Genomic DNA, 18,801 nt, shown 5'->3' with positions numbered 1-18,801 from the left:
TCACTCATGAAACTAAACTAAAACCCACCAGAGCAAGTGTTTCCCCACCTCCACTTCTGCCCCACACCTTTGATGAAAATCAGTTGCTTGCCAGAGTAGTAAGGGGACATTTTGCTTAAATAGGAATACACAATTTGATCATAGAGGGGGCACCAGAATACAGAAGTTCTTACAAATATCGGAGGTTTGGAAGGTTTTGGAAGGCATCAGGGTCGATGTACAGCAGATTTTTGGCCTTCTCAATTCTACTGTAAAAGAGAAAAGAACATGAACAAATCTTAACAGTAAGGACTGCTATAATATTTTTCACATTATGCAGAATATATCGATGTTATCCATCCATCTATCATTTCAATAAAAATTGAGCAGACATGCAGTGTCTTTTACCATGCCAAACTGTGCAAACTGAATATAAACCCTGCCCTGCTTAACTCTCATCACCCAAGTTCTGCTGGGCTCTGTCTGTGAGAGGCAAACAAAGCACCAGCTGGGTGAGTCATTTTCTCCCTCAGCACAGCTGAGTCCTTCACCAGTAAGGATCTTCCAGGGTCTGGGGGAGCTAAGAGGGTAAGGATTAGACCAACATGAGGTACTGAGCTTTTGTCTGGTCAGGAGACAAGAGATAATGGGGTAGAAATCAATAAAAGGGGGTGAAAAGAAGATAGGAGGGAAAGAAACTGGCTGAGGGGCAAAGGAGATTGGAAAAAAAGAGTGACGAGGCTAAGGAAAACAAAGATTGGGGGCAGACGGTGGCCATCTCTGGTTTTAGCCATGAAATTCCAGCAGACAGCAGCTGGGGATGTGCCAGTGGTACCCTTCACGCTGTAGACTGAGGCTGCTCCCTAGCAGCTCCTGGGAAGTGGTAACTTCTGCTCCAGGTTGGCCTGAGCCATGTCCTGATCAATAGTCCAGAGGTGAGCATGTTCACTTTTGGATTCCAACAGAGAGGCAGCCCTTTTCTCATCGCGCAGGATCAATGTATATTTGCAGAGATGCTCTGTGTTAATTACTTCCTCCCTGTTTCATTAGCTTTTATGTTGCAGTAACATGTGGCTACCCAGATCCAAGTGCTAGGTAATTAATCATTTTAAGGACAGTCAGTGCTACATGAGGGTGAGCACCTCTCCATGCAGGGAATAGCTGTCCTATTAGCTCCACTGCCCATTGAACTGCACTGGGGACACCTGCTCAACCCTGCCCAGAGGACTGGCTACTCTCTGGGTTCTGCAACCCTGGTCATGTCTCTTTTTCCCACTAGGGTAAGGAGAGGCCAAGCAGAGAGAGAAGAAAGAATGGAGCAGGAGGGCAATGGGAAGAAGAAGGGAAGGCATCAGCTGCAGAAGTTTAATGACAATGAGGAAGAAAGAGAGTGGGAGTCAGGGTGGATGGAAGAAAGGAAGGAACAGGGAGGGAGAGCCTGCCAACATGGACAGACTGAGTGTCATTCCTAAACAAAGTCATGTGCATATATGTATGTGCGTGTGTATTACACGGTGGTCATTAGAAACTGTGTGTGTGTATTTCCTACTGATACTTGGCAAATGCTTGAAACTTTTTAAAGGAATATGAAAGAGTCAAGAGATTTATGTTCAAGTATCTATCCTGCTGTGGATTTTGCTGGGTGACTTTAGGCAAGCCTCATAACTCTCTGTGCCTTTCATCGCTCATCTGTAAAATTAGAAGAGTGGTTCATTGGCTTTCCTAACTGTGTCTCATGAAAATTTTGTTCAATGTTAATATATACTACACAGAAGAAACCTTTCCAGTGACATTAGTTGAAAATCCCTTAATACAATATCCTTCATGGAGATTCCAAATGTAAATGCTCATATTACAGGTTCTGAGAAGATTTTCTATAGTTAAGTGAATCCAGGTTTATTTTCTCAAAGTTTCCTAATCTTGTTTTACTATAGAATCTTTTTTTCCCTGTCTTTTAACACAATAAATTCCCAAATGTTTAATGATACACAGTCTACTTTGAAAAATTCTGGACTAGACAGTTTCTAACGTCTCTTCCAGCCTTGACAGTCTATGCTTCTATGAAGTAATTTATGGTAATTATGGGCTGATAGGAAACAGAAGTGCATCTGTGTGAGTATTGACATGTTGTAAACTAGAATGTCAACAAGAGAAAGGAAATTTGATTGGAATAGTAGAGGAATAAAGACTCATTATGACACACTCATGCTAGTTGATCTATTAGGTCTAATTTACATTTGATATCATATATTCATCACAGCGATATTATGAGGCATGCAATTATATTATTCTCATCTTATAGATAAGAAAACTAAGTCTCAGAATGATTTCGTATCTTGGCCAAGGTGTATTGGTGATTATATGGCATAGACTAGTATTCAGACTACGACTACTTATCTTCAGCTACATCATGTGAGACTAATTTTGGGCTTTGACTGTGGAACAACTTTGAATGAGAGGATGAGGTGGAGGTACTTTCTCACAGTTGCAGAGCCAGGTTCTTAGGTTTACTGTGCAAACAACTGGGAGGGGGAGGGGATGGGCTAAGATTAAATTCTGGGCTGGTTCCTGGACCATCAGGTGGAGGGACCCATGAGAGTGCGCTTTGGGCTGACTTGGATATCTTAAAATTGTAAGGTTCTGAGGACAGAGCAGAGTCAGTTCTTTCCAGGAATATAAGCAGACTTTAAGGAGACTGCCAAGAATAGTCATGAGTAAACCCTATAGGTTTTTGCTTACATTTCATGTAATTTGGGCAGGTTGGAGAACACATTCGCCTCTATCACTTCCAAGACATCATTATGCGAGATCTCTCTGAAAACAAAGAATAATTCAAGTCAGTTCAGCTAGATTCCATAAAAGGGATCAAGGCTTAGCATAGAGGCTGGTGCTAAGATGATTCATGACACTCAATTTTTCCCCTCAACAAAATCAGCTGTGGTGATACTAATATATTAGATGTGAACACAGAACACTGAGAGAACAACTCAAGGCAAAGGCTCAGTTTAGAGGTTATTCAGTTTGTAGATGTAGAAACTGAGGCCTAGAGAGGGAAAGAGACTTGCTTAAAGATATTTAGGGAATATATAGGATGAGAACAAACTTTAAGTTGCCTATACTGGGGACCAGTAAACTTTTTCTATAGAGCCAGAGATAGTAACTAATTTTTGGTTCAGCAGACCATTAGGACAAAAGCAGCCATAGATAGCACATAAATGAGCATGACTGTGTCCCAATAAAATCTTATTTATAAAAAAACAAGCAGCAGGTTGGATTTGGTGCCATAGGCTGTACTCAGCGACCCAGCCCTACACCATGGAATCAGGCTTTTCTGTCTGCTGGTCTGGCTGTGGGAGACAAGAACCTCAGTTCAGCCTCTTTTAAATAAACATGGATTTAATCCCTTCCCCTTCATGCCATTGCCCAAGTGGGGTTGCTATTGCAAGATCTTTGGCATTAATGTTGTCATGGCCTAAAATACCCCCAAAAGTTCCTTCAGTCCCCAGCTTTTTTCCTCCTGGAGTAATTGAGGGCAGTAGAGAATGGAGAGCTTGTGAAGACAGGGTGGCTCCATCAGTTAATGTTTGTAAAGTGGCTCACAGATGAAACACACTATTATTAGGGCTCCTGAGGAAGACTTTCATGCAGTTTTAATGCTGTAGTGGAGTGTCTCAGGAAATCTCATAGGCAGCATGCATTCAAACTGGCTGAGGCAGAAGCGCTATCTGCTGACCTGGGATTTAGCTAAAGAGCTCTCAAAAGGTCTTTGATAAGGGACCAGCCTGGAGGGCAGGGCAGGAGAACCCATGTGGAGAAGGGGGAGTGCAATTGTGAATAGCAGCCAACTCAGTGTGGGGGGTAGGGGGATGGGGGGGTGCAGTGCTTGTGACATCTGGGGCTTGTCAACTTGGAGAAGGTAGGGTCATTTCTCCCAAGCCCCCATGGGGAAGGAGACATTTTGTGACAGAAAAGTCCCTCTTGTTCTATAATGGCATCTTTTATGATTCGCTTGGTAAATTTAAGTCTTCATGATTTTCAGTCAAACATAGATAAGGGTGGATGGTATGTTTGTGCGTGCTCATGTGCATGCATGCATGTATTTTTTTAAATCCTCACCCAAGGACATGCTTATTGATTTTAGAGGGCAAGGAAGGTGGGGGGGAGAGAAACACTGATGTGAAAGAGAAACATTGATTGGTGGCTCCCTCTTGTGTATGCACCCCAATTAGGACCAAACTTGCAACCTAGGCATGCATGCTGACTGGGAATAGAACCTGCGATATTTTGGTTTATGCGATGATGCTCCAACCAACTGAGTGACACCAGCCAGAGCTGCATGTTGACCCTTGGCCATTTATCTTGCGCCTCTGTCCTGCAAGTGGAAGGAGTGCTGAAAGATGCAGGAATGAAGAGTAGGAAAGGGGTGGTAGATTTAGAAAAATAAGTCATTTATCTGAACATATATGAGGAGTGAAAGAGTGGCCCAGGTAGAGAATAAGGCATGGAGCAGAGAATTAGACGACAGAGGGGGTTCAAATGCAAATTGGGTCATACCCTCCGAAAGCTCTTTCCAGTTTCATGTACAGTTACCAGTGGGTTTGGTCACTGCTTGTGGTAATATCTCAGCCTAATATTGGCCAAAGGTAGGCATTTCTTCTTAAAAGATAAATAAAAATTAATAGAACAAGCTAGCCAAGAAACACTTCTAAACTGATTCAGAAGGTAGTTCCTATTTATGGCCGAGAGGGTATAGGAGTTGGGTGGTGGGGGTGGGGAGAGCCTTTGGCTGGATGAGGGTTGGGGAGAGGTGAACAGTGTGCTGTAGTGAAAAATTACCTCCCTGAGTACAGTCCATCTCAGTTCTGTCTCTAGTTACTTCTGTTATCCTTTATTAATTGTCTTCTGCTTAGCAGCCATACCACATACTTTGTCTCCAATCCTTACAACATGCCCGTGACCTTGGCATTTTGGTCTCCATGTCAATAAATAGCCTCACCTGTATGCAGACCTAACTCTGGCTGACTGCAGAGTTGGAACTCTTTCTTCTACACACCCTGCCTCCCAGGCCACGTTGGGCCCACTATTTCCACTCCTGTGTATTTACTCGAGAGAAAAAAAAATCTATGCACCTCCAAAGGCTTGTGCACAAATGCTCAAGCAGCTTTATTTGTAATAGCCAAAAACTGGAAGCAACCCAGTGGGTAAACTGTGGGATGTTCATGCAGAAGAATACTACTCATCAATAAAATGGACCAAACCGCTGATACAACATCATTGAATCTTTAAAAAAATTATGCTGAGTGGAAGAATGTGGACATAAAAGAATGCATACTGTATGATTTCACTTATATGAGGTTCTAAAACAGGAAAAAGTAATCTACCGTGACAGAAATCAGGGTATTTGTTGCCTGAGGCCTAGGATAGAGGTTGCTGACAGGGAAGAGGCAGGGACACTTTCTGGGGTGATGAAAAAATTCTGCATCAAGGTTGGGGAGGCAGTAACATGGGTGCATGTATATTTGTCTAACTTATTGAACTTTAAACTTAAAATGGATACATATATTTTCTTGTATATAAAAGATACCTTAAAGTTATATGAAAAATGCCTTGTTTTTAAAAGGAAGAAGACTGAAAATCCATTTTGTTTGTTTGTTTGTTTTGAGAACTCTGAATTAAGAGAACAATGGAAGAATCTTGGTCATATTGTCTGGCCAGAAGGTGCTGTTCAGATCCTAGTTCTATCTTGGGGATTCTGTGTTAGGTTCCTTCCCAACTTGGCTGTTTCTCCCTCCTCCCCATCTGTAAAGTGAAAAGTTGGAATAGCTCCGAGTTTCTCAACCATGGCTGCACATTAGAATCTTCTGATGGACCTGTAAAAAATTCCAAAGCCTGGTTCCACAGCAGAGAGTTGGATTTATTTGGTGTGGGGTTTGACTCTGGCATTGTTTTTTTTTTCCCCCTCCCTTTAATTCTCCAAGCAATGGTGATTCTAATGTTCAAGAAGGATTGAGAAGTGCTGGACTAGGTGACCAAAAGGTCCCTTTTAGATCTATGATTTCTGTCTTAAGATTTGCTTCAGGAGCAAAGGCTGATTTGCCATTGACTGTTAAGACAATAAATTAGATAAATAAGGTTCTTGAGGCACAAGAGGCAATGAGACAGAATGGTAGCAAGAGAAGCCTCAAGATAGAATGTGGAGACAGGAGTAAAATAGGGCAGGCATGAGTTAGGTTTATTTTTTCATAAATAAAATTTCATCAAAAAGTTGCAATATTGCAAATGTGTAGCAAGAAACATGGAAACTATATTGTAACACCTTACATTTGGTTAGTATTGATAATTAACAATATTTTATTAATGCATAGTTTCCTTTAATTTTCAGTATACCCATGTAAATTGGAGTTAGTGCAGCCAGTCCTATCACTGGTTAGATTAATAGTGGTAATCTGCCTTGGCTAAGATAATACATTATTGTGAGGATCACTCAACTGGTCTTTGGAGGGAAGATGTGGAATTTTTACATCCAAAGAACTTACTTAATCAAGAAATCATTCTTTGTCTCAAATGGTTCTGTTGAGAATTTTCTTTGCAGTTGTGACAAATTATTACAATTGGCATGATTCAAAGTGTGATGGTGTTTCCTTGGAGTCAAAAGTAAAGGTTGATGAGAGAGGATAGCTCTAGGGATATGGTGGATCTAAAGCATGGTCCAGGGTTTATATGATAAAAAGATTTTTGTGATGATGCTGAAACAGAATTTTCCCTCTCATTCTATGAGCATACAGTTGAGTCATACTTGATGTGTGACATGGCAACAACTATAACACAGAAGCGGATTTGAGGATTCATCTGTCTTCTATTAAGCCAGATGTTAAAAATATTTGCAAGTATGTAAAACCATGGTATTCTTCTTACTAATATTTTTTGAAAAGGTGGTAATTTTGCATAAAAACTGTTATTCATATTAACATGTACAAATTTATGGTTTTTAGATAAACTACCAAATAAATTATTTTCCAGTTTTAATTTTTAGTATGGAAAATGTTGGTAGCTATAACCCATTTAAGCAAATATCTTTGGTGTATTTAATAACTTTGGGAAATGGAGAGATCCTGAGACCAAAATGTTTGGGAGCTGTCCAAGGTAGACATCGAATGCTGCCCTTCTTGTGAGGGATCCTGACTCTGTGGAAAGCTTATTTCGAGAAATGAGGCTCTCATGTTCTAGGACAGTGCTCCTCAACTGTACATGCACAGGTGAATCATCTGGGGATCTTGTTAAAGTTCATAATCTCAGTGGGGAGATTTTGAGTGGGGCCTTAAATTCTGCACTTCTAATACCTCAGGTAAGGGATTGGTGCTGGTATTGAGATCACACTTTGGATTCAAGGTTCTTTAGAAGAATAATACCCCACCAAATCCTTCTCCCCAACACACACATATGAGTGAACAAGAAAAGTGTGACAGAGTATTTCAAATCAACTTCAGGGGAGTGAAGTACTTGATTTTAAAAACCCTGCATACCCTCTGGAAAGCTTTCCCTTATTCTCTCATTATTGAAATCTTCCTATGTTCTGCATTCTCACAAGACTTCTTTCATTTATCAGTTAAAGTGGTTACCACATTGTTTTGTCATTGATTTTTTTGGGGGGGCTGGTCATTGTTTAATTCCCCAACCTGACTTTTTGTTTCTGGATGGTACCTTATCTGTCTATCTGAGACCAGATTAAAGGTCTCCGGTCACTAGAATTTCAAAGTTTTCTGTGAATCAGAGAACAGGATATAATAAGAACTTAAATTCTCATGGAAATGTCTTCTTTGCTTTTTTTTTCCTGATACAGGAGATATTCTCCAGCTGGGTCTCTTTCATCTTTTCCCTCCTCCCCTGACTCTCTACACAGCATTTTTCTCCAGTACATATATCCAATATACTCCTCCCTAAGTGAGTGCATTAGGGGATTCAATTGCATTAAAATGTTTTTAATATTCACTGAATCAAATTTATTTCTTTGTCATAGCCTAGACTAAATTTAGTTGACTATTTTTCTTCCCTAAGTTTCCTGTGGTCTAGGATCCCCGCCCTTCCCCCCAGCCCCCGACGCCAACCTCCCCACCACCCATACAATCTATTGTATTGCCTTTACACACTGCATTGGGTTTACATTCTGGTTCATCTTTTTCACCAGGCAAATAACTACTGGAGGACAGCAAAATTGCCTTTTATCTTAGAATTCCTGCTCCCAGCCAAGTGTTTGCTGAATGAATGAGTTATTTTTGAAAGACTATAAAAGATTTTCCACCTTTGCTCTTGCACAATAAAGCTGTGTTCTTGAAAACTTGCAGTTGACAGACAATATTTGCAAATCAAATTGTATATTAGCACAGGAAAGAAGCTTCTTATTTAGCAGAACCTTGGAGTGAATCTTTAAAAGAGTGAAGAACTAATTCAACAAGTGTCCAACAAATTGTGATTAAGCAGCTTTGTGTTTCAGGCACTATGCTCAGTGCTGGAGATCCAAAGGTAAAGAAAATGGATCCAGAGTTTTATTGATTATCTCTAACTCGGTGAGTATAGTATTCGAGGCTTTCCTTAACTGTGTGCTATTTTTATTTGATGAGCGACATCTGAGTTACTGGAAAAATAAAATGGATCATTGGCACATTGCATTTAAATATAACTATAGATAAAGAATGATATGCTTGCATATAGTATAGATTATGCATAATTGTATATGTATTATATAAATATGATGATATATTATACATATATGATAGATATAATAAAATATATGGTTTTCTGTATATCTACCATTTGTCTGCTCCCCAAATTCTTCTGGAAATGTGCCATGTAATTTAAATAAATACAGAGCAGGGCCAGGTGAAAATTCCCATGAAAATGAATTTCAGAAAATTTCATAAAACTCTCCAAATATAAATTCCCATCCTCATTTGGAATTTCCTTAGGGTTAGATCCAAAGACTTTACAACAGAGATATGAGTTTAAATCCTGCCTCCATTTCTTTTTTTTATAATATGAATATTTCTTAATAATATATATGTTATTTTTATTCAAGTACAGTTATCTCCACTTTCTCCCCACCACTCCCCGCCCCCCAGCCATCCCCACCTCCCACCCTCAATCCCACCCCCGACCCTCGGCTTTGTCCATGTGTCCTTCCCACGTTTATAATAGCTGTACAACCTTGGGCAAGTTACAGTCTCTCTGATCTTCACTTTTCTAGTTTGTAAAATGAAAATAATAACTACCTCACAGGTCTGTCAATGGGATTACATAAGATTGTGAGTGTGGAATCAAAATGCTTGTCACATGGGAAACTCAAATGTCACTGTGCCTGCCTGATGGTCTGCCTTCTCTTCTTTGTGAAGTTTAGGCCTGAATTCCTCTGCAGCTGGGAAGTGCTGGGCTAGTCAGCCAACCATGGTGCTGGGGAAATGGTGCTAGCAAAGGTCTGAGCAATGCTTCTCTTAACCCCACCTACAAGTCATTGAAATCCTCAGGCTATTACCCCAAACTCCATTTGGAGATTTACCCACAGTGAGACTCACCGTCTGGTTTGTTGGCCAACAAAGGAGATTAGGCAAAGCACAGAGTTGCCTCAACAAAAATGTCTCCATCACTGAAGCCATAACCTACAAATTATGCTGTTCCCTTCAGGAGAGGGCCAGTACAAGATGGGACATGTTATCAGGTACAGCAAGGACATTGCCAAGGGGCTCCTCTCCCATCCTCAAATGACATCAGGTAGTTACCTTCCTTTTCTGACATGTCTTATCTGCTTCCTTCTCCTGGGTAAGGTGAGTCTTTGCTAAAAATGATCTAAAGATGTCCCCCAAATGAGACAGATCAAAGCACCCTCAGAACCTCCACCTAATTTAGACATCTGAATTCAATTCACTCACTTTCAAATACATCAACAATAAACTGTTGTGCCCATTTTTAGTTTTGTCTTAATTTAAAATGTTATGTTATACCAATATGTAGATTATTACTTATTTCCCTTGCATCCTTCAGCAGACGAGGGAAGGGACTGAAAATCACAGAATAGCTAGCACTTCTTACACATTCTTTACGTGCCAGGCAATTTTTTTGTGCTTCATCTCTGTTAGATTGCCTAACCCTCACAACAGCCCTATGAGATGAGTACCGTCCCTGGCTCCTTTACAGGAAAGGAGGAAGAGGCACATAGGTCCAATGAGTGAAGTCAACCTGGGATGTGAGTACACCATTCACAAGACCTCGAAAGGATGGCAGAAATCAGATAGGTCATATTTCCAGTGACTTGGAAAACTGTTTCCAGTCCAGAAAATCCTGTTGTTATTGTTTTAACTTCCAATAGAGTAGAAATTCTTTTTAAAGATTTTTATTTATCCACTTTTTAGAGAGGGAAGAGAGGGAGAAAGAGAGAGAGAAACACCAGTGTGCGGTTGCTGGGGGCCGTGGCCTGCAACCCAGGCATGTGCCCTGACTGGGAATCGAACCTGTGACACTTTGGTTCACAGCCCGCGCTCAATCCACTGAGCTATGCCAGCCAGGGCTAGAGTAGAATTTTTTCTTGAAAGCAATCTGACTGTTAAACAACTAAATACCATCCCTTCCACCACAGTACATGGTACTTCTAGTTCTGGCCAGGCAATATATGTGTAAGTTAACATGCACATTCACCTTCCACAGACAAATCAGAGTCCTAAGCAGCAAATTCTGTGATAGGCTCTTTTTAGTACTCTCCCCAGTATTCTCTAGGCAAATATAAAGTATGAAAGACAGTAGAAAGCAATTTCTTGCTTTTAAGAATCTGCAGTGTAGAAGCAACATGAATAAGAAGTTGGAAGTACAAAGTCAACAGAAATGAAGAAAAGTGTGAGGAGGGTGCTGAGTGCCCAACACAGAACAGGGGACACAGTGGGGGTTCAGTACATTTTCTTATTTTTCCCCATGTACCACATTTTACTTCTAAAACCATGGTAGATGTCAGCATTTCTCAAGCCCTGGCTCAGTATCTCTGAAGCCTGCCCTTAGAGCCACTCTGTTGAAGCCTCCTGACATTCATTGGAACGAGTTACCTTCTTAGACCAGAGTCCCAGGTCTTCAATTACATGTTCTGTGAACCCTTCATGGACAGCGAGTGTAGAGCAGGCTTATTATTTTCCTCTCCCAATCCTCCTCCCCTGCCAAATCACAGCTGCCACCAACAGCTCCGTCTGTCATCCATCTTGGCTCATTGGGCCAACCCAAGCTTTAAATCCTGAGCTCACCTCTGACTAGTCTTCAACGTTTAACAGATCCTAAATTGTCTCAATTACTTTTTTCAGTATTTCTTGCAAATGTCCCTTCATTTCCCACCATCATTATTGTAATAATGGCTTTTTGCAATTTCCGTTAGACCAGCAGTTCTTAGCAGTCATGTGATGACTTAGGAGAGGTTTGATGTGGGTCATGAGTCATCTTTTTTCAAACAATTAAATGTCCCAATGACTTGCTTAAAAATCTGGAGTAGATTCAAGGTTGTGTGTGTCATATGCAAGAAAATAAAAATGGAGCAGCTAGTGGAGAAAAGGGTCGAAGAGAAAGTAGTGGCCTAAGACTTCGTCTCTGCTTGGATACAGGAGTGAATCTAGTATTTATGATTATTAGTAAGATTGTTGTTTGAAAAAGCAAGTGGAATTAAAAGATGTGTTAAAAATGGAGGAGGGAGAAAGAGCAGAAGGAAAAGAGATTTTTCTGGAGGTAGAATCATATTAGAAAATGTAGAAAATTCCTTTATTACTCTGTGTATGCCTCTCAGAAATTATTTAAACTTCAATTCCTGGAGTTCTAAGTGGTGGAAGGCAAGAAGTTGGGAAGGTAATAAGGGAGTGGACACTGTTGCGTTGAGGAGAAAGGGAAGAGACATTGATTGGGTCACTTGGCTTCAGTGTGGTCTGCCAGCTTCAGCAGAAGCCAAAGAAGAGGAGATGAGAAGGTGCAGGGGCCTCTGACACATAAGGAATGGCATCTTGTCTACAGGACACTTATGAGCTCTAGCTGCATAACTCAGAGCTGCAGGAATGTTGATGAGGGTGATAATTAACCTTTATTAGACATTTACTGTGCAACAGGCATAATGCTAAATGCTCTACAAGGGTCACTTTGCTAAGGCCCTTGTCTTATCAGAGTCCTGCTCACTTACATTTGTCTTAGTTCATACGCATATGTGAGGGGCAGAATGAGTCTCAAAGCCAAATAGGCCTGAATTCAAATTCTCACTTTATTATTGCCTAGACAAGTCAGCTATCCTATGTAAGATTTATTTCAATGGGGATAATTAAAACTACCTTTTAGAGTCTTTATGAGAATTACTGATATATGGCATGGAAGCGATTTCTAGTTATCTACCAAAATCTACTTTTCCCCTCATATTCTGGGGTGCACAGCTAGATTGCATTTCCTGGCCAATCTTCCTGTTGGGTATAGCCTTGTGTGGACAAGGCTCCTTCCACACAAGGTGAGCAGGAGTGATGTGTGCCATCCCAGGCCTGGCCAAATCCCTCCATGGTGCTCCTCTGTGCTCTGTCTCCCTTGCATCTGACTTGGCTGGAGGTGCCCAGGGCAACCTTGTAATCCACAATTAAATATGGCAAAGCTGCTGTTGCCCTGGGACCCTAAATAAAGTGCTGAGAAACACCACCCTGAACTCCTAGGTAAGAAAGAAAAACTTGTTCTTAAAATCCCTGACATTTTGGAGTTTGTTGTTGCCATTGATCCACTCTAAGACCCAAGGTAAGAAGAGTCTAGTACCCTGCATGCTGTCTTGTGTTTGCTCAACAAAAGATCCTCCCATCAGGTATGATTTTACATCTAATCTGGTGAAAAATGGGTATATACAATAAGTGCTGAGAAAATGTTCATTGGCTGATTAATTAGGAGTCATGTAGGGGTGTTGCTTGGCTGAATGGGAAGGAAAAACCAACCAAAAATCCCCCTTGAAGCTGTCTATACTTGACCTCGTTTAGCCAGAGACATCTCTGTGGTATTTACCACCTGGGATTGAATTGCTTGGCCTCATGCAGTGAGCACACCAGGTGCCTGCTCCTTATTGAATTATAGGCCCTTGGCTTTTTTCCTGCTTTTTTCAACTATTTAATGAAAAAAAAACATACTCCAGCATACCAGAAAGAACAACATTTTAACAATGGGGACCACTAAATCCATTAGCACACAGAGCCCAGAGGTGTTCAGGTTAAGAAATTTGAACCCCAGCTCTGTAAGCTGCAGCAGCGTGGAGCCAGGTGAGTAGGGGAGGTCTCTTGAGTGGCAAGAGGAAGTCCTTCATCACTTTTGCAAATTACTGGAGCTCTCTGAGATCCATTTTCCTCTGTGAGATGTTGCTGGGACCCTCTGTCCCTCAGTACACTTTATACTCAATCCCCTGTAGTTGGCAGGGCTATTGAAGACCATATGAATAATGCATGTCATGCAGGAGAGAAAAAAACAGTGTCATGCAAAGGCTATGCCAATGACTGTTATTTTTATCACCTCGCTGGAGCCAGGAGACCTAGGTTCTAGTCCCAATCATTAGATCATTGATTCAGATGATCTTGTGGGTTCATTCTAGCTCTAGAATTCAGTGATTTTAATTATTTCTGTGATTCTCTTTTTAAAAGGCAGCCAGCCACATTGCCACATGGTCGGCAGTCCTCCATGACACCCGGCTTTCATTTCTAACGAGCTAGGGTGAAGGCAGGGCCTCTGTGAAGCATCCTTTTTAAGGTGCTGCACCTGTCCCCTTGGGCACAGCTCTGTGGGCAGACCCGGGAAGGAGCAGCAGCAGGGTAGCCAGAAAGTGCCATTCTCTCTGAGCCCTGGGCACAGTGGAAAGGTATCCCTGGCCTGAGCCACTTTTTTCCTGAAGACAGTGTTGATTTTATTGTCAGCTTAAAGAGGGCTCCAGTGAGCCCCCTGTAAGCCAGTGTTGATTTCTTGCTTGTCAGATGTCCCGAGCCTCTTTACCAAAGAAACACCCAATGAGTGTGTATGTGGCAGTTATTGTGGGCTTTCCTGTCTACTTCTGTCACCCTGCAGGTCCCCAGAAATCTTCCTTAATAATCTCTCTGGGATCTATTGTGTTCTTTCACTATTCTCGCCACACCTGTAACATGACCTGCCCTCCCCCAGCTGGCTTTTGTCCTCATCCCAGCCTCCGTTTTCATTCTGTAATACATAATCACTCTATCTTTTATGCCCCTTCATTTTCCACCTCATTAAATCTTATTCTTGGCACAAAAGTGCCTCCTTTATGGGCTGCAGTGAGGGAACAACAAGAAACTCACATTTGGCCACTTCTGAATCTGAGTCACATTGATTGTCTTATTTTCCTCTTTGGAATGCTTGAGCGTAGCACTCCCATAAGCACCCTGAATGCCGAGCTGTTATCCATTCTGCCCTTTGCTACAGTTTCTGAATTTCTCTGAATTTAGAAATTCAGGGGCCTATATCCACTGACTCCATAGTCCATGTCTAAGCAGTACATTTCCCCATTCCCACCCCAAATAGTGGTCACAAACCCTACGCCAGGCCCTTTTTTGCTTCATGTTGGTCCTGAAAATTTCCCTGTTTTTATAGCAAAAAGATCTGTATGGTCAGGAAAAAGGAAGATTTTTAAAAAGAGCTTCATATTTTCTAAGACTTTGCCACTGCCTGGAGAAAAATGTGGTCGTTCTAGAAAGTAAGAAAGAGAGTGGATTCTCTTCCATCATGTCTTTGATTCAGCCGTACAAGGCCACCCAAGAAGTTAGGAATCATCAACCTAGTTCAGTACATGTTTAGGCCTTTTCTGTGCCTCGGTAACCTTTGTTTAAACAAACGCTTAGAAAATAGCAAAACCAGGAAGGGTGCAGTCATTCCTGTTGAGGTTGAGGGGGCTGGCTGCAAGGGGCAGAAGGGAACCAAGACCTCCTTCCTCACTTAAGCTTCGAAGGTGCTATTGTCTACTGCATGCGTGTGTGCCAATTTAACTGAGAAATACATGTTAATCTTTACTAAGATACTTTCAGGCATGAAGCTCCTGTTAGGAAGACATCTCTTATGAAAAGTTATTCTGTTTTGTGGTGCCCCTGAAAAGAGAATTTCAGAGCATCAGCAAAGGAAGGAAGGAAGGGACCTTAGGAGCCACCTTCTAGATTTCCTCTCCTACACTCGCCTCATCTCTCCTTTTCAGATAAAGTAACAAAGGCACAAGAGGCTGTAAATGTACAGGTAAATAATAACTGAGCTACTCTTGTTTAAACTGTTCTTTACTTATGGTGATAAATGAATTTTCATTCATCCATTTAACTTCTGTTCCATGGGTCTCCTTGCTGGAGTTGTAGAAACCACCATCGAGGCTGACTGGCTTCCGGGGAAGGGGATATCCACATTACAAGCCCAACAACAGAGCTAGCCTCACAGACCTTACGGGCTGCGTGAAACCGGCAGTTGTTTAACTTCTCCGAGCCTCGGGTTCCTCATATCTGAAATGAGGACAATAGTATTTACCTCGTAAAACATTGTGAGGACTAAATATTAAATAATTACCTGTGAAGTAACTGAAGCTTAGTAAGTGCTAAAGAAATGATATTTAGTATCACTGTTATTGATATTTTTTCTATTGTCTGGTGACTGTAAATCCCTTAGGGTCAGGAATCTGGTAATATTCCTAACTCGTCATCTGTGTACCGAGCAGGCACTCCATGACCGTGTGCTGAATGGACTGACAGCATCTGCAGGGCTCGAAGTCCTTTGCCTTCTGTTGATTAAAGGAAACTTTAGCTTTAGCTTTGCCCTCCCACCTGTGTGGTGGAGCAGGAAGGAAACCCATTCAAATTTTGAAGGCCCAACCTTTAAAGTTTTCTCCAAGGAATCCTTCTCTAATCCTCTATAATTAAGACATGTGCCTTCCTCTGAGCTTCCTTAGCACACTCCTTGTATCCTTTTTTTTTTTTTTAAATCCTCACTTGAGGACATTTTTTCATTGCATTTTAGAGAAAGAGGAAGGGAGAGGGAGATGCGAGAGAAAAACATCAATTGATTGCTTCCCGTGCATGTTCCAGATTGAACGTGCCTGGACCTGGGACTGAACCCACAACCTACGTATGGGCCCTGACCAGAAATCAAACCCACAAACTTCTGGTTACAGGATGATGATCCAACCAACTGAGCCACACTGGCCAGGGCCCCTTGTGTCTGTATCAGGGCATTTTTATTGTAATCAGATTAATGGTCATGCTGGCCGTACTTCCTTCCATTCCTAGGCCCTTGAGGCTGGAGCTGTGGCCACTGTTGAACTCTCACTTGAACAAATCCCTTGCATCACACTCAGAAGGCTTTAATTGTATTGAGTTGGAGGGTAAATGTATTAACAGTGGTTTAGCATTTTTGGTACCAAATCTCAAATTCCTTTTCAGACCTCTTCTTCAGGCATACTCGGTAGAACACAATTTCTGCCTTCAAGATGCTTCTAATAGGAAATTGCTCTGCTCTCTTCTCCACGGAGACTGATTTTCCAGGCTTCCTGTACAATAGGTGATTGTTGATTGACTAAATTCAAGAAAGAAACAGAAGCTGTTATCTCATCAGGGGAAATGATAAGGCATAGAAAGACAGAAGCAGAGCTTGGGTCTGTCATCTCCTTGCTGACGTTCTTCCAAGCACTCAGTGCGGCACCCTGATGTTGTGTCCCCTTGTGTGGGCTGCTACCCACGGGTAGCCGCCTCCTTCCTGCTTGTCCGTGATGTATTTTCTTCCCTTTTTTTCTAAAAATATAAGTATGTGGAGGAAAAGAAAAACCTTCTGACCAAATGTGCTTTTCATAGAAATTCTGGGAACGATTTATTACATCAAATCCTGGTTTAGATATCAGAATTCATTTGAATATATTAGTTTCACAATTTGTACATATAATTGTTTTCCTGTGTCACCAGTTGCAAACAATTTCCCTCCTTTTAGGATCACTGTATCTTTAAGTGTAAGACATAAGACACAGGAATTACCATAGCAACTTGCTCTCCAATTAGACTGCAATTGCTGACAATCAATATGATTAGACAAGGTCAGTGACAGAGTAAGCCCCATAGTATTTAAAGAGAGCTGGGGAGGTGCAGAGACAATGAAGGAATGAGAAAACTATTGGAAAATCTGTCCCCAGAGTTGAGTGTGAGTCCTTTATTGCTCGCTGCTTGTATAACCTAAAGTGGTGTCACGTAGTAGCAGCAGTTCATAACCTACCAGCAAGAACTGGGGAATGAGAGCTGAGAAATTTCAGTTGAGGTTGGTTTTTCTTCCTTCTAGTCCCCAAACAATTTACAGAACTAAAGACTGAAAATCACCAACTTAAAAGTGAGAATAAATAGTAGCTGAAAGGAGAGTTAATGAAGAGGCAAACTCAGGGGAGCTGTTTTCAGCTTAGATAGGGAAGGGAGGTATTTGAGAGGAAATGGGATGGGATGGGATGGTCCACAAGTTTGCCTGGAGGGGGCTGTGGCAGCAGAGCATAGCTCCAGGCAGTGGAGGGAGCTTAATTGTCCTCTAATCCTCCATCATCTGAGCCCCTTTCAGTGGCTTCCTCTCCTTCCCTCCCTGTACTGATCTCTGCTTTAAAGAAGAAAACCTCGTTCACACCAGAGTCAGTGTCTGACAACTGATTAAAATCTGATTGAGGGGCTGGGGATTACATTTCAATAGGGAGCAAAACTTTAACAAAAGAGTTATTATGAATACTGGACACAAAGATCAGATAGGAGAAGTTCTGTCGGAGCCTTTGGATCTTTCTGGAGCCCCTTACATTTGACCTACGATGATTTTGTAGCAGGCTGGTAAAAAATGAGCTCCAGGTCCTCACCCACTCACCAGAAAGATGAAAATAATTATTCCAGCAGATGAATTGCAGATGCCTCTCAGACACAATGCAACACCATGGAAGGCAAACAGAAAGCCGTACTCCCTGGGAGCGTTTGTGTTAAGGAGTCAAGACCCAGCATCTGGAGGGTTCTAATGATTGATACCCAGTAGGAGAGTCTGCAGTGATTAACTTTCTGACTGATCCTCCCACTCCCCCATTGCCCTTTCCCAGCCATTCTCCACCTAATGACTGAGTGGGAGGAAGCCAGTTATGACAGGGGAGAGGATGAGAGCTGGAGCTCCTGAGAGTTGGTGAGATCAGGCCTGGATTATCTGAGTATGGCTCAACATTGACAAGACCCTTAACTAACAAGAATAGTTAAGGAAAGCTGAACTGCTAGCCTGGGGTTAACATTCTCAAATTTCTCTGCTCTAGCAGAGCATCTGTGGCCCTTGAGAGATACCTTTAGAGTATAGCTCCATGTGTAAGATCAACAGCTGGCATCTAGTTCTAGTTCTTCACTTGCTTATCAGATAGATAGATAGATAGATAGATAGATAAAGATATATCTATCTTTAGGGTTGGAACTTGGGGGAAATTTCTTTTTGGTGTCCTTAGTTTTTTCCCCCCACAAATTCTTCCCCCTTTCTATCATTTCTTCTTCCTTGAGGTGCTCAGTACCATCAGGCACCCCAGTTTGTCAAGGTAGAAGGTAATCTAAATTGTATTAAGATAACTGGTTACCTCCTTCTGACATCCTATTTTCAAAGGACAGCCAGGCAAGTGTGATACACTATCACAGATGATGGAACCATGGTGCGGAGGGTTCTGGCTGATATGGAAGTCTGAGAGGTAGGCCTCTCTACCTCCGGACACATACCGATGCTGATAGAATAGGTCAAACATGTAAAAAGTACTTAGCCAATTTAGAAACTATGAAAGTGACTCTA

The 18,801-nt window shown here is 41.7% G+C and overlaps 1 protein-coding gene across 1 annotated transcript in view; it reads right to left on the bottom strand.

Moving 5' to 3' along the window:
- Positions 1–18,801, bottom strand: part of FSHR (follicle stimulating hormone receptor) — a 159,386-nt gene that overhangs the window by 46,883 nt on the left and 93,702 nt on the right. The window contains exons 3-4 of the mRNA XM_045827297.1: positions 2,719–2,793; positions 174–248 (exon numbers count right to left, since the gene is read on the bottom strand). Coding sequence (XP_045683253.1) covers positions 174–248; positions 2,719–2,793 — 150 coding nt within the window. The remainder of the gene's footprint in view (positions 1–173; positions 249–2,718; positions 2,794–18,801) is intronic.

Source organism: Phyllostomus hastatus, unplaced genomic scaffold, assembly GCF_019186645.2.
Source record: "Phyllostomus hastatus isolate PE091 unplaced genomic scaffold, TTU_PhHast_1.1 phas_scaffold_78, whole genome shotgun sequence".
In the NCBI taxonomy this organism is placed as follows: domain Eukaryota; kingdom Metazoa; phylum Chordata; class Mammalia; order Chiroptera; family Phyllostomidae; genus Phyllostomus; species Phyllostomus hastatus.
This window is presented reverse-complemented; position numbering and strand designations above follow the sequence as displayed.